This window comes from Epinephelus lanceolatus, chromosome 13 (assembly GCF_041903045.1).
Source record: "Epinephelus lanceolatus isolate andai-2023 chromosome 13, ASM4190304v1, whole genome shotgun sequence".
Lineage (NCBI taxonomy): Eukaryota > Metazoa > Chordata > Actinopteri > Perciformes > Serranidae > Epinephelus > Epinephelus lanceolatus.
Window position 1 is genome coordinate 7,930,844 of NC_135746.1, and position 16,739 is coordinate 7,947,582.

Here is a 16,739-nt window from a genome sequence, read left to right on the forward strand (position 1 = left end):
AAAAAGAGCCATTGTTCTTCCACCTTCACTGCGTGTGCTGCAGCCTGCTTTGCCTGGTGTTGGTGTGTTATACTCTCTGCAAGTGCATCTCAGAAACGCTACTTGCCAGTGGAGTTTATTGATTCAACATTGATTCAACTAAAGGCCTTTGCACACCGGCCAAAATTGTTGCACGTCTAAAATAAATACGACTTCACCTTGTGTCAATCACGTTTGGACACTGAGTCCAAAACTGTCTTTAAAATTTTCTGCGTATTTCACATCGGTCAGATCCTTTAAAGACGACTGACCAAGAATCAGTGAAGAAAATGTGGCGGCGGGACACAGCCGTGACAAAACAGAGGAACAGGGTGCAGAGTCATTTCAAAACTCAGACAGCTTCTTTCAGCAGGTCAGATAGTAATATTCAGGTGGATGATGATGAAGAGGAGGAGGATGTGGATGAGGACAGCTCCGCCTCTTCATGCAGCTGTGGTGCCAAATGAAAGTCAGGGAGGGAGTGGTGACAGTCAGATAGGTAACTCCAGTGCAGAGAGGCAAAGGAGGGAATGTGTCTTTTCATTTTGTCACATGTTGCGAATTTTCACAACGAATAGAACAATGAAACGCATCAGAATCAGTATGCAAGGTTTCTGTGCGTAAGGATAACACAGTCTCAGTGTGCAGAGGCTTTAACACACCTAAAACATAAATAAAACATGGCTTTATAGCATCAGTGTTACAAAAGTAAAAATTGGGCTCCATTATAACCCACAAGGTTCAGAGACAAAACAATAGTCTTTTGCTAAACATGTTTTCCCCACAAATACAACATACTAACGTTATTAGCATGACTCTATGGCATTTTACATTGCATAAATTAGCCTAGTGGCTAGCTGACTTTAACGATGACAAAAGTGACACTGCCTCATATAAATGGATCCATCATGGGTTGAATGTACACTGGGAAGTCTGCGTTACATGTCTAGTGTATGAAAGGTCTGTATTGTCAGTGACTGACTGTGTTTATGAACTAATCTCGTCACATTAATTGCACTTCCAGGTGCTGCCTCCACTTGCAGTTCTCAAACTCAAACAACTGAATTATCATCCAGTAATTATCATTAGACTAACAGCAGGACGTTACCATCAGAAACACAGAGTGTTTTTGCAGCTTGTGTAGGACTGTGATGTTTAACAACAGTAATATCTGCTGCCTTAAGTTTGGCACACAGCAGCTCAGTCTCTTGGCCTGTTTGTGGCACAGCAGCCTTCAGTGTTGATAAGCTATTACTTGTGACGTGTAACCAATCAGATCAATCAGGGCTGGACACTGAGGTTGGCAACAGAGAGTAGACTGCAGACGGAGGAAGGCACCAGCTCAGAGCCAAAGTAGCTCATTTCTCAATTAATTTATTTCATCGGCTCTTGGATGAAAAAAGAACAACTCTGATAATCCTAAAACTGCTGAATGTCGCAGCCAATTTGATCCTTAAAAAACACCACACACACATGTACCCACAGCTCAAACGCTGCATTCTCATTCTCACATGCCTCCTAAGTGTGACTGAAATCAACATGATGGCATCTTTCTAATACCTCTCTTTTCAGTGCTGACGGAGTGCAGCAGCTTCTCCTGTTGGTCCAGACGCTGCAGGAGAGCCTCCTGCTCGGAATCCCGACTCTGCCTGAGGGCCTTCAACTGATCCCTGGTCTGTTGTTGCTGCTTCCTGAGGCGCTGTTCTCTTGTGTTGCATTCCCGCACCTCCTCACACAGCCAGCGTATCTTGGTCTGGTTGGTTAAATAAATACAAAATCAAAGGGGTGAAGTAGGTTGCTCACTGGTTCTTACAGCAAAGGTTTTTATCAAAATGTTAGCGCACTGGGAAGGGAAGATCAGAGATGGCACCCTCCCATGTGTCTAACCCTTTTAGTGTCCTTTTTGAAGTAGGATGTGTGGTCCCCTGTGCGAAATTGGTTCCAGGTGGGCACTGCCCATTCCACTACCTGCATGGATATCTAAAGAGTCTGACTGAAGCGGCACCAAGTCCAGCTCACCAATCCAGGAGATGCAATTTGAGGGACTGACATTATATACTTGGCCAGTTTTTGTCAGTTGTGGCAGCTGGGATTTCTCTTTAACAGCTCACCACTGAGTCTCTCTGATTGTGTGTTGCCTAATAGATGTGTTGAGGGTTTTTCTGAACTAACTTTCAGGCATTTGTTTGAGAGTAAGTCAGGTATATTTCAACCTGGACCCTATTTTAGGACATGTTCGCACCCTCGATAAACGTCCACTGAAAGTGCTTGTTTTTGCCACTGACAGGCTCAGGTTGTGAGTTTAAGGGTGCTTTCAGACCTAGAGTCGTCTCCTTTGGTCTGAATCAGGGACTCATGTTGTTCCAAAGTTGTATAATTGCCTAGAGTTGGTTCATGTTCTCACGGCAGCATTTACAAGCGGACCAGATCAAATGCCTTGTGTGAGAAAGCTGCTCTTGATTGGTCAGAATTTCCATGAGGGAAAAATCCAGGAAGTAAAGCAAACGTTGAAGAAGAGTACACTTGCAAGATAAATGTGACACTTTCTAATGTCACAATGGAGGGACAACTACGCAGGTTGATTTTAGCGCTGCTCATCGTGGACTATATTGCTGTCATTGTTCATTTTAGTCAAACCATACAGTTTGAAAACGAGGCGCGGCTCCAACTAGAAAACAATGTTTTGATGCATTGGATGTGCTGAATGTGCATATTAAGGCAGTACAGGAGGAGGTGCACATTAATAATGCTCCAGGACTGTAACATGCTCATGTTTAACCCAAACAATGTGTCATGTGACTGCAGTTGCTTCACATCCAGGTCGGAACACATTCTCACCACAAACCAACCGCACCAGAGTTCGTTTGTAACTGGACTGAGACCACCTCTTCAAGAAGGTCTCAGTCTGGAGTGCGATTGTTGTGTTCACACCTGCCTGAACGAACCACACAACCAAACAGGGCAGGTGTGAAAGCACCCTTAGAGTATGATGATCCTTTCTCTTTTACTACAAACAGTCCTGGTTTGCTTCACTCACCAGCCTAAAAAACAAACAAAAACAGTGGTAGTCTGCTGAGTTGCTGGCATAGACTGTACACACTACAAATGTTCTTGTTCAGAAGCGCTGGGAGCTGAACTTGACTGTTTTTCGTTCTCATCGCTTGGCTAGAGTAGTCAGGTTTTAGTGTTTTGTGCTTTAACTTTTAGGTAAAGCAGTAGGTGTGTTTTATTGTCAAGAGTCCTCCTTTGGTTAAATTTATTTATTTTGATTTTGAACAGCGCCCACAGGCCCTTCCTTCCTCTGCAGTTTGCCTTGTTGTATTTGTGAAAATCTAAGTTCCTGGTTAAATAAAAAACTTTATTTTACCAGTCCCATCTGGTTTTATGTTGTTTCCCTGGTGAACTTGGTCGTGACAATTTCCAGACCCATTTCTTATGATATAAATGTATTTTCCTTACACATAGAGTGCTGTGCTTCAATTGGATTTTTCAGTTAAGCCTAAAATGAAGTCAATGCAAAGGAACATAATTAAGTCACTAAAACTGTCTGATGTAAGAACAGGATGAGGGAATTCTGTTTTCCCTTTAAAGCCAAATCCTTTCATAAAAAATCCATCTTTATTCCTCCTCTATTTAAAAGGTTTTTTGCTCCAGTTCAAGCTGCAAGTTCAGAATTCTCTTGACTTCTCTCTGAACACAAAATATAGTTCGTCATATTTTAGTCATTTTAACTTTAGTGTTTAACTCGAGCTCAGAAAAGAGCACAGCCAAACTGAGTGTGATTAAAGTCCAGAAAAAATACAGCAGCCCAGTCACAAAGTGCTGAGCACGCCGTCAATGCAACAGGGAATGTAAATAAATTGACAATGTTTCATACACAGGGTTGTTACAGCCACACAATGTGATTGGTTAAATGGCTCTTCTAACTGTGCTCTATAAGCCTGTAAATCATACCAAGATGTTACTTTCATAAAAACTGCTAACTAGGGAGCTAATTATCTCTCTTGCTCTCTGGTGTTTTATTCTTGTAAATGCAGAGTGCTCTGAAAGCACATCTGACAGGAGGTATACGTTATGGTGATAAACACTATGAGTTGTGCAAACACATTTAAGCAAAGTGTCATTCATCACCGCCACCGCCATAATTACATGTTTCTTTTGTACCGTACATCACTGCATTGTAAATGGGAACTGATTCGTCTTGGAAGGCGACCAAGTGGCAACTATTATTGCAAAAGACAGGAAGACAACAGCAAGAAGGCAACACATTAAAGAAAAACTGCATCTCGTCATTTCATCAATTACGAGAGCCTCACTAACGCACAACATCATGTTAACCATGAAGCTGCTTTAGAAGAATGAGAGTCAGTGAAACAGTTCACTATGACTGAAGAGAAGTGCAATTTACAGTTGCCCTTGCCCTCATAATTATTATGGAAAGACATTCTGTCACAAATCCCTGAACTTCACAGTTTCATTATGATCACTGCTGACTCTCAGCACACATCAGTGCTCTGCTGTGGAAAGTGGTTTCCTCAACAATAAATCATCTTTTCCTGAGACTTTATGCCATGGTAAATGTTGGTTTTAACAAGCAAAAATACAACCATATGTGGGGAGTACATTTTATTTTGAGTCTGCACGGACCAAATCACATTGATTACATATATTCTGTGTTGTTTTTCATTAATCTTCTATACAGTGTAGGCCTGAGACTGAGCGATGATTATGGTAACACAGTCCAATGCTTAATCTTGTGTTTTCTGGATTATATCATCGGCATTTAGACAAATCCCCTGTGAGGAAGACAGTACAGCTGTGAGTAATAATCATACCTTTGTCTCAGCCAGCCAGCGGTGAGGGTCTTTCACTAATCCAGGTTTCTGGGAGATCGCCTGTTAAAACAGAACAGAGATTAATGTAAATGTGAGCCGCCTGTGTTAGCATACATTACTAAACATTCTGTCCTTAAAAGACCCACACTGGTAAGAAGTGCAGATCTAAGAGATTTTAGGATTATATGAATGTACAGTAAGTTGTCTAACAGGGGTGTAACGATTCTTTAGACCCACAGTTCGGTTCCTCGCTTGTTCATACTTTGTTTTATCAAAGCACATACAAGAACATTGAGGTGGATTTACTTGAACTATAGAGCTGTCAACGTTAACGCATTGATCCTGATGCAATTAAGGAAAAAAAAACCCTGCATTAATCGCATGCTACCTTTTCATCCCTTTGATGTAACATAGTCAAGAAGGGGTCAAGATTTAACCTGTTATAATTGTCAAATTTGTGGTAAAGTTGCAGTGTTTGGACAAAATTGCAAGGTCGTGCAAAATTCACAGGAATCGGCTGAATTTTAATTAACTGTTGCAATCATGGCAGCATGGTTAGCATTGTCGCCTTATAGCAAGAGAGTTCCCGGGCCGAATCCAGGGTTGGGTGTTCGAACCCAGGGTGGGGGAGCCCCTCTGTGCAGAGTTTGCATGTTCTCCCTGTGTCAGAGTGGGTTTCCTCCAGATGCTCCAGCTTGGAGCTTGAATGAATGCTGCTATCACAACATCCTGGAGGAACCCACATCGAACGTTATGAAAGCTTAGCGGGCTGCAGTGGTTGTGGTGTTAGCAGAGTGAGGGGAACGCATCACAGAAGATGGAACCGCATCATGAGTACCATGGACGTTTGTGCTGCGGTTTCGGTCTCGGCTTCAGACCTGTTATACCCCTACTGTCTAAACAGACACAAAGATATATGAAGAAACATCCGAGGATTTATAGAATGTAAAAGAAACAGTGATTATAAATGTGAGGAGACAAACAACAGGATACAAATCAGAGGAACAGCCTCTTGTCAAACCCTGAACTTTTGTGAAGAACGGCCTTCTGCCAACTTAAATTGCGGTGCGTGTGTGTTTAACAGCCTATGACATGACACTACACTTGTGCATGCACACACGCCTACACACAGAGGTTGTGTGTGTGTCATAAAAATGAGCTCAGGGAGTATGTTCCATCCTTCCCAGACAAGCCTGTCAGCATCAGCAATACAAACTGACTGTCTGCCAACTCCTAATGACTGCTGACACACACATACACACACACACGCACACACAACAACACACTCTTAAGACAAAAGGACACTCAGATACACAGATAAACACAGTCACATAACGAGATGGCACTCAGCTGAGTACGCCTCCGCCAACACGATGCAGCTGTTGAGATGAGCCAGCTTCACATGTGGATTTTTTTTTTTTTTTCCCCCCCAAAGGTTAACAATCCCCTGAATGCATCATTACCCGCCTGTCTGACATGAGGAGATGAACACATGTGTATGCCAGTATGTAAAGTGGAACATGAGATATGCCTGTTCTAATTGTAAACGTTTTAGTTTATTATCGACGCCTCATGTAGCCAGTCAGGTTTCTGTCTGTTCAGGGGCCATTATGGTTGACTTTAACCACTGCACCAGGTTTCAGAAGCACTGGAGTAACAGGTCATCATTTTTAGATAGTGACGATACAGACAGGAAACTCAGAGAAAGACAAGAGCATGAAATGCAGCCACTGCACCACAAGGTCACCTTAAAGTGGCAGTCCAAATCCTCTGATTTAGCCAATAACGGTGGGTTTGTCTTTTCCTATGTTTACTGATGGCTTAGACAAGACCAAGTGGACACTCAGAGCGAGAGCAGACCGGCATTATAACAACACAAGGAGCTGCATTGCTTCAAGTACCAATGAGACGTGAAATAGGTTCATGGTAATCCAGTTTGAGTAAGAGATCTGTGAATCTGAAGGCCCGTCAGAGGCCAAATCACTGCACAGCAACATAGTTTTCTTTACAAAGATTTTGGTACCCGAAGTGTTCTGGTTTTCCGTTTGGAATTCGGTTGTAGTTCAAGATATTTCAGCTTGTTGACATATTGACGTCATATAGTTACCCAAGGCGACAACAAGCATGGCTGAAAGCAAATTTATTAGCTACTCCACAGTGGTTCCAAAAAGAGGAGCAGCTTCAGTAGTGCGTCCTGAAACTTTTACTTCTCAGACTCTTTTAGTGACTTACCGCTCAGAGGGAATTCATTCAGCGGCTCCTCTGGCAGCAGCACAACGTCTCTCCCTCTCCTCTCGCCGTGCGCACACAGGAGTCGGTGTTGTCAAGTGATTTTGTCATATTTGGTAATGTAAACCTACGTGACGCTCCCAGCTTGACAAAAACCTACTTTCATGTGAATGTGCAATAGCGCTAATATGTCATATTGTCAAGAACATTGTAATTGCAAAAATACTCTGAAATACTGTGATATTACTTTAGGGCCAGATCACCCACCCCTAATAGTGATATGTCTTATCGCAATACTCAGCATATCGCAACATATTTAAAATAGCAATAATATTGTATTGGGACTTAAGCATCATGATAATATCGTATCGTGGATCTTCTGGTGATTCCCACCCTTAACCGACCCCAGGTTGTGGTCTGACCCTCTCATCATGTGACATACTAATCAGAGATTCCTCATGGTGAAAGCTCTTGCAGCGTGTGACCCCGTTGCCGGTCAGTCATTTAGTGCCCAAACCACGACTTCCAAGACTCCCAATTTCAAGTCAGCAAGCTGTGCAGGGTGACCACCACAGCAATCTGATGACTTTGAAAGTAGTGTAATGTGAATTTAGCTTAATTTATCCTTAATTTATCCCTTATCCTTAAACTGAAGCTGATTTGTTTTGCAGGTATTGGAATAAAAGTCAAGGGATTACAAAATGTGTGCACCAAATTTCATGACAAACCATCTAATAGTTAGCAACACATTTCAGTCAGAATTACAAATGTCAACCTCATGGTGGCGCTAGAAGAACAGTAAGGTGATCCCCAAAATTTCAATACATCATGTTGGAACATGAATGTCTGTACCAACTTTAATGTTTAATATTTGATACTTCAGTCTGGACCAAAGTGGTGAACTGACCATCTGTTTAAAGGTATATGCCTGTTAGATGGAGGTCACACTCTCCTATGGTATATGAAAAATAAATAACTGCATCTTTGCACCATGACCAACCTTTCCAGAAGGGTTTTGTGCAAATCCATTTTTAGCAGATATCCTGCCACCCTGCAAACACTCAGAGGCAGAGCACAACCACAACTCCCAACCTGCTGCACAGGTGAAAACAAAAAAGCCAGAAGACATAACAAACACAACTTCACATGAACAAACTCACACACAGCCGTGAACAAAGTCAACAAAAAGTACAACCGTTTTTTTTTTTCAAGTACACCCTTGTGGCAAGGTGTTTACCCATGATCAACAGACATGGAAAGCACCCAGCAGGATTTTTTTGGACTCTTTCTGTCCCGTGCTTTGGCAAACAACATCGTCACTGCAGAGGTGTCAAGCAACTTTTTCAAGCTGTCATTCAAAACCAGATCCAAGCGAAACGAATTTCCCAAGTTGTTGCCACGGCAGCTCAAAGTGGGGTGGTGGAGTGCTGCTGTGCAGAGGTCCCCGTCTCAGGGAGTGTACAACCGCATGGCAGAGCGTGTGACTGCGTGGGAGGATAAAACATGCCTCTATGCCTCTCGCTCTCTTTACTCTTTTCCAAACCATCAAAGGCAGCTCTGTGCAGTGGCAGACAAAAAGGAGGTGAAACTGGTGAAAAACTGAACAAGTAGGCTGGGAGTTGAAAGTGCTGTCTGTGGGGTTGCAGTGAAAGAAATGCCACTATTTTCTCAGCAGCACCGCCGTGGAATCCAAGTGTCTGCCACCTCTAATTTAAATGTGTGACTGCGTGGTTTGTATGTCGCTCTCAGAATGCGAGTAAATCTACGACTGTGTGTCTTTGGTTACAGTTTGTTTGTTTCACTTCCCGCTGAGAAAATGGTAAAGATGGCAAAGTTTAGAGGGAAGCAGAAGACACAGATGTTAAAGACTAACAACAAGTGGAAAGGGCAAAGTAAGATGTTTTTACAGAGATTACCACTGTGGCATTTCTCTTCATTAAACACTTTAAAGTGACGGGAGGAAGGAAAGATTGAGACTGTAACAACAAAAAATGACAAATGTCCCAGGCTGGATTCAAATTTCGCCATTACATGCTGTTCACTTGTTTGAGCCAGCTGACTCCACAAGAAAAGACAATGTGGACAGAAAGTCACAAGTGAGACAGAGAGGGACAGTGTCAGGGCTTGAAGCAAGAAAAAAAAAAAGAAAATTTCTTTGGGGGGGGGGGGCAATTTTAGGCGAGGAACATCTTCTATCCCTCTGAATTGCAGCCCCCAACCTGTAGCCATTTCTCTCTCTCTCTCTCTCTTTCTCTTTCTCTGTGTGTGTGTGTTTTCATCTCTCTCGTGTCTAGACCAAACTGAACAAATATTTATAGACGGACAAGCAACATCATAATTAAACAGGCTTTTATTTTTAAAATTTATTTTATTTTGAAAATTGTCCGGATTCTCTCGTCTTTTCTGTGTCTGACTTCCTGTTTGGTACGATCCGCTCTATCCAGCTTAACAGAAGCGCTCGCAGCTTGCGTGAAAAATAGACCAGACGCCGAACTGAAGCACTGCAGTGCGCGAGCCTCCGTGGGCGCTCCGCTTTGCTCAGCGGCCTGTGTGGACAGTCAGTCAGATAGGTTAACATGGGCGCCGATTGAAAACTGCCTCCGCTACTGGGCGCTGCGCTTTGAATATTCCTGCGCCGGAAATCCAGCACCGTGCCGAAGACCTGCAGTGTAGTAACCAAGATGAGGAACACCACAAGGTTTAGCATTTAAGATAAAAACTAAAATTACAGCTTTGTGGTTGTATGCTTCCGCAAACCTGTCAAGTTGCAGTTACAATTTACATCCATGTCTGTGAAAACACAAATACTTCACGCACCTGTTCCTACAGCAGCACAAAAGATCTATACAATCAGCACTATTTCAAGGTGACACCCAAGATTAGTGTCACCAATTCAGTATCTGTCCAAATGTCTCCCCTTCCGCTTCTGAGATATGGCCAGAAAAATGTTTGTGACGTTATGATGCCACAGTGAAGTTGACCTTTGACCTTTTGAATATAAAATGTCATCACTTCATCATTTTATCCTCACGGTCATTTGTGTGATATTTTGTCATAATTAGCGTATGACTTCCTGAATTACGGCCAAAGACATGTTTCAGGAGGTCACAGTGACCTCTGGCTACCAATATCTAGTCAGTTCATCCTTACGTCCATGTGGACGTTTGTGCCAAATTTGAAAAAACTCCCTCATTGTTCACAATAATGAGACAGACAAGGTTACAGTGACCTTGGCCTTTAACCTATGACCACCAAAATCTAATCAGTTCATTGTTGAGTCCAAGTGCCAAATTTGAAGAAATTTGAAGAAATTAAGGTGTTCTTGAGATATTGCTGTCACGAGAATGGGATGTACATTTATATGTATGTACATACCTATGGACAGACGGACAACCTAAAAACACCGGCATCAAGGCATAAAGACACATCTTGAAGTGCAGCTTCTAGACTTGTATGAAAATTAGTGTATTAGCTTGATGATTTACTGTAAAGTCGACTTAGCAATTAGTTGTTACTGAAGGGGAATTACACCCATCTTCAAAAAATTCATACATGTTATTCTTATGATCTGAGACAGTCCAAAAATATTAGCAAACATTAACACCTCAACTCACATATCGCAGAACTAAATCGAATCTCAAATTTGTGACATCACCAAGTGTACAGTCTGGAAGTTTTTCATAGACAGTGAATTGGTAAAGATATTACAGTTGACACTGGAGAATGTTCTGAGTATACCGAAACATTTTCTGTGTCAGAACAAAGAACACTACAACAGACAAAATCACAATATTTATTAACTAACCTCGAGGTAGAAAACCTTACACCATATACAGTACAGGCCAAAAGTTTGGACACACCTTCTCATTCAATGCGTTTTCTTTATTTTCATGACTATTTACATTGTAGATTCTCACTGAAGGCATCAAAGCTATGAATGAACACATGTGGAGTTATGTACTTAACAAAAAAAGGTGAAATAACTGAAAACATGTTTTATATTCTAGTTTCTTCAAAATAGCCACCCTTTGCTCTGATTACTGCTTTGCACACTCTTGGCATTCTCTCCATGAGCTTCAAGAGGTAGTCACCTGAAATGGTTTTCCAACAGTCTTGAAGGAGTTCCCAGAGGTGTTTAGCACTTGTTGGCCCCTTTGCCTTCACTCTGCGGTCCAGCTCACCCCAAACCATCTCGATTGGGTTCAGGTCCAGTGACTGTGGAGGCCAGGTCATCTGCCGCAGCACTCCATCACTCTCCTTCTTGGTCAAATAGCCCTTACACAGCCTGGAGGTGTGTTTGGGGTCATTGTCCTGTTGAAAAATAAATGATCGTCCAACTAAACGCAAACCAGATGGGATGGCATGTCGCTGCAGGATGCTGTGGTAGCCATGCTGGTTCAGTGTGCCTTCAATTTTGAATAAATCCCCAACAGTGTCACCAGCAAAACACCCCCACACCATCACACCTCCTCCTCCATGCTTCACAGTGAGAACCAGGCATGTGGAATCCATCCGTTCACCTTTTCTGCGTCTCACAAAGACACGGCGGTTGGAACCAAAGATCTCAAATTTGGACTCATCAGACCAAAGCACAGATTTCCACTGGTCTAATGTCCATTCCTCGTGTTTCTTGGCCCAAACAAATCTCTTCTGCTTGTTGCCTCTCCTTAGCAGTGGTTTCCTAGCAGCTATTTGACCATGAAGGCCTGATTGGTGCAGTCTCCTCTTAACAGTTGTTCTAGAGATGGGTCTGCTGCTAGAACTCTGTGTGGCATTCATCTGGTCTCTGATCTGAGCTGCTGTTAACTTGCGATTTCTGAGGCTGGTGACTCGGATGAACTTATCCTCAGAAGCAGAGGTGACTCTTGGTCTTCCTTTCCTGGGTCGGTCCTCATGTGTGCCAGTTTCGTTGTAGCGCTTGATGGTTTTTGCGATTCCACTTGGGGACACATTTAAAGTTTTTGTAATTTTCCAGACTGACTGACCTTCATTTCTTAAAGTAATGATGGCCACTCGTTTTTCTTTAGTTAGCTGATTGGTTCTTGCCATAATATGAATTTTAACAGTTGTCCAATAGGGCTGTCGGCTGTGTATTAACCTGACTTCTGCACAACACAACTGATGGTCCCAACCCCATTGATAAAGCAAGAAATTCCACTAATTAACCCTGATAAGGCACACCTGTGAAGTGGAAACCATTTCAGGTGACTACCTCTTGAAGCTCATGGAGAGAATGCCAAGAGTGTGCAAAGCAGTAATCAGAGCAAAGGGTGGCTATTTTGAAGAAACTAGAATATAAAACATGTTTTCAGTTATTTCACCTTTTTTTGTTAAGTACATAACTCCACATGTGTTCATTCATAGTTTTGATGCCTTCAGTGAGAATCTACAATGTAAATAGTCATGAAAATAAAGAAAACGCATTGAATGAGAAGGTGTGTCCAAACTTTTGGCCTGTACTGTATATAAAAACAAAGGACACTGAGCAAACTCTGCCTAAATTGATTAATCAACATTAGTTTAAGTATACACTATATTCTCGCTGTGTTACCTTGCCATCAGACAGCCTTCTTCAACAGGAAATTAAAGTCTTATATCAAAGCCACTTGACGAAAAAACAGTAATTTTACTTTGCAGAACACTGGAGTTGCTGATCTATCGCAGCCTATAAATAAAAGCCTTATTAGTATCAGTAAGGTAAAGTAGAGCAAATATTCGAATATAACATACACTTACACTGATATTGATTTTTTAGGAGACTAAAATACATTTTGCAGTGGCCCTGTCCACAACAGTACATTGCTTAGCTTCTGTGTCGATAGATTAAGGTTATCAAAGACGCTAGCAAAGCAGCACAGTGCTTAAAAAGACAGGAGCAAAAACGGAGCGTTTTAGACCGAGGGGGGAAAAAAAAGGTTTTAGCACTGACAGTATGAAGAAAACAGAGTGTTTTTTGAGCATTAAAGCCTGTAAACATGTTCAAGTAGAAACCCAAAATACAAGTATGAACCTAAAACTAAGCATGACAGGTCCTCTTTAACTTTCAATGTAGCGCTACTCTGTCTTTCAACTTTGGGCCTTAGTGCCTGTAAAGAGAAGGAAAAAGGGTATCATGAGGTAACTAGAACCTAATACAGCCCTTAACTGTTAATGATCCCCCTCATTAGGCCAATCACTAGCGAGTTGGACTTCTTTTCAACATGACAGATTACAGACGAGGCGAGGCGTTGGCTCACATGTCTGGCTGCAGCACTGCTGGACCAGATTGGGAAATCCATATAAGCAGATAAGAGCTGGCTGGGTTCATTAGCTCAGTGCAGCAGAGGAAAACTACCTCCAAGCATGTAGGAGGGGAGCAAGTGTGTGCACCAAGTGTTTATTAGTGTATGGGAGAGAGTGAGTGTTTCCAGTAGTCATTATGTGTAAAACATTAGCGCTTAGTTGTAGAAACTTTACTGTGCATGAAAGACTTAACTGTTTCATGTATATAATTAACATCCACCAGATTCTGGTGCATGAGGTTGTTTAGTATGTCTGTATTATACATTCACTTGTTTTTTTATTGTGCAGACTCTAGATACAGGACATAGACGAAAATTAACCATACCTTGCTTGAAAAAGTATATCTGCCATAGCTGAATGCAATAACTACTGTAGCAGAGAACGTTGTGTTACATGTATTTTTGTCCCATTATGAAGCCACTTGTGAGGACAGGAGGAGGAAAACATGCCACTCCATGTGAGTAAAAAGAAACATCTGTGAAATGATTTATTGCTTAGCTCCACAAAATAACATCACGCTCTTATAAATCTAAATAAAGCACTGTAATTTCACCAGATTGTGCACACAGAAACATACAAAACACACTCATACATAAACTTATCTTCTTGTCATCAACATCTGTCTGGTTTCTTACGTCTTCTTTACCAAAACAAACACATTTCACTCAGTAAGATGAAATAATTTTGTAGTCAGTAGAAGCCACCATACAGCCGTCATCACAGTGTTCAATACAGAATGTGCAGAATACGCAGGCCTTGATAAGGAAGAGTGAGTGCATGCATGTGATCTAGAGCCGCAGACAGGGATGCACCGAAATGAAAATTTGTGGCCGAAGCCGAATAAAATTAAACGACTAGCCGAATACCGAGTACCAGATACTGTTGTTTAGTATTTCATTAGTTTTTGCAGATGAACACCCTCCAGATTAGTGTTGTCACGGTACCAAAATTGGGACCCACGGTACGATACCAGTGAAAGTATCACAGTTCTGAGTAGTATCACGATACCACAGCGAAAATGAGGCAGATGTGCCTTTTGTCATTTATAAAAAGATAAATCAGTTTTCTATAATACATCAATGATAATTCAATGGAATAAATTATTTACTGACTTATTCATACTTCAAAAACAGCATCAATAAGTGATTAACATAGGGGGGATCAAAATAAAATAAATAAATAAAATTAAAATCAACCAAAAATCAACCAGCCACCCTCCTCCCCTGACAAGTAAAGAACAGTCCCTTAAGTGTGGTGAGCTTTGTGGACTGTTACTTGCCACAAAGAGAGAAATGTGAACGGCTCATTTCTCCTTTGACATGTCACATACCTGTGTGCCGCCACGGCTCGGCTGTCCAGGTACTTTTGGGCAGTCATGACACCAAGAAGAGGAAAACAAACCACTGCAGCGGCACACTGAATGCCAGGTGGCCAGAGCACACCGTTATTGGACGGCGCATGGACACTCACCCTCTTGTGATTGGACTTTGAACTTATCCCACAGTAGTGGTACCTGAGGTACCGTAATAATACGTTACTCCAACATTATGGCATCATATGTACGGTGGTGTTTTAGTACCGCGGTCTACCGTTGGTACCAGTATACTTTGCAACATTACTCTAGATAGTTCAGTATTACATTCTTTGCAAACCGCTTTTCTTCTATCACTCTCCAACACTTTCAAATATCGCCACACTGCCGACATTTTACTCCGTCCGTCACCGCACGCTGTATGATTGCATCAGCAAAACACGCTGCCATTATTCAGCCTTGCTTTTCACTTATTACATCAAATACAGAATGTGTTTTTTTTTGCAATATTCAGCCGAATATATTTGGTTACCGAATATTCGGTGCATCCCTAGCTGCAGAGATTAGTAAATGGACAGAAAAACTGTTCTGATATTTGATTTATTGTTAAGGTAAGTTTTCCAGTAGAAATACCCAAATTTGGTGTTTCACGGTTCTTAAATCTGATGAAGAGAATTATGATGGGAAATTTTTTACTTTTTCTGATTTTTATCGACCAAATGATCAATAAAAAACATTATCTGCAGTCAAACTGATAATAATAATAATTGTCAGCTGCAGCATCATTTTAAGGATTATTTTTTACTTTAACACTTAAACCAAGACTAGCTGGGTGTGATGAACTTCCAACTACACACTTTGTATGTTAGAACTCAAACACAAAACCATATAAAGTAGTGAAGTTTTCTTTTGTTTTTACTCTAATATGTCTTCATCTCACTGTCTCAAAAGACTGCCCACTAATACGCTTAATTACGGCAAAGACATGGAGTTAAATATTGATATTAGCATTGAATCACGACTGCATAATGTGAAAGAGCTGCTAACAGTACCAAACCCACTGAGAGTTGTAACCAAACTGCGGCTCAGTGCAGCTTCACTGTTTTGATTCTCTGGACCTCACAGATACAGAATAGCTGACTCTCACCAACCTTCTCATATACTGTACAACTACAGGCAGCCATTTCCATCACCAGCAAACATTTCCAGACAAAGTTAATGCATGCTACCTGCCCAGCATGAACTGACAAGACACTTCTCTCAAACTGAACTTTTAAAATACATATAAACATATTAGTCAAACTGAAATTGTACTAAACTGAGTTTCTCACAGTCGGACTAACACACCAAGATAATGTGACTCCTGCATGTTTACAGTCAATCAGACCCAAACTGGCTGAGGCGCTCTGAGCATGCTCCACAGTTTCCACCTCAGGCTTTGACCCGGAAGTCCAATAGCATGTAACAGAAGAAGAGCCGGTAACAACATGGAGAAATCTACATCCAGATTCCAGAGCCGTGACTTTTTGTACAGATGAAATGTACAGAGCTGTAAAGTTGTCCACTATAACACCAGTTAGCTGCTAGCTAACCGAAGCTAACTTGTTTGTCCATTGTTTGGTTTGTGACGTAATAGGTCAACAGGAAAAAGGTCCAATACTAACAAGCTGAAAGGGGGCATATCTCCACCTATCGTAGAGGAGTCGAACATACTTGGGTCAATAAATGGATTCCCCTCCCGTGCTTGTATACTGGGACAAGGACAGTAGTCCAGTTAAACGGCCTAGTCGAGCTGTAACTGTAGCTTGGTTATAGCTCGTAGCAAACAAAAAGACCCACATATTTTTGGCTGGACAGCAGAAGGTGAGATCAGTTATTGGGGGAACTTGGCGCTGATGGTGGCCGATGGCTGCGCAGCCTCCACCTGTCACGTGGAGATGTACATCCCCAACTTGAAGTCTGTGACTGAGTATTAGCCACAGCTTCCTTTTTTAAAGTAAAAGTCCTCGATTCAAATTAAAAGCCCTCAAGCATTTCATGATCCAGCTCAATATTAGGTTTTG

The 16,739-nt window shown here is 41.8% G+C and overlaps 1 protein-coding gene across 2 annotated transcripts in view; it reads right to left on the reverse strand.

Annotated features, from left to right (window-relative positions):
- cep128 (centrosomal protein 128) overlaps positions 1-16,739 on the reverse strand; it is an 82,403-nt gene that overhangs the window by 25,015 nt on the left and 40,649 nt on the right. For both annotated transcript variants that reach the window (XM_078173695.1, XM_078173694.1), the window contains 2 exons: positions 4,854-4,913; positions 1,579-1,771 (listed from right to left, as the gene is read on the reverse strand). In XM_078173695.1, the coding sequence (XP_078029821.1) occupies positions 1,579-1,771; positions 4,854-4,913 (253 nt within the window). The remainder of the gene's footprint in view (positions 1-1,578; positions 1,772-4,853; positions 4,914-16,739) is intronic.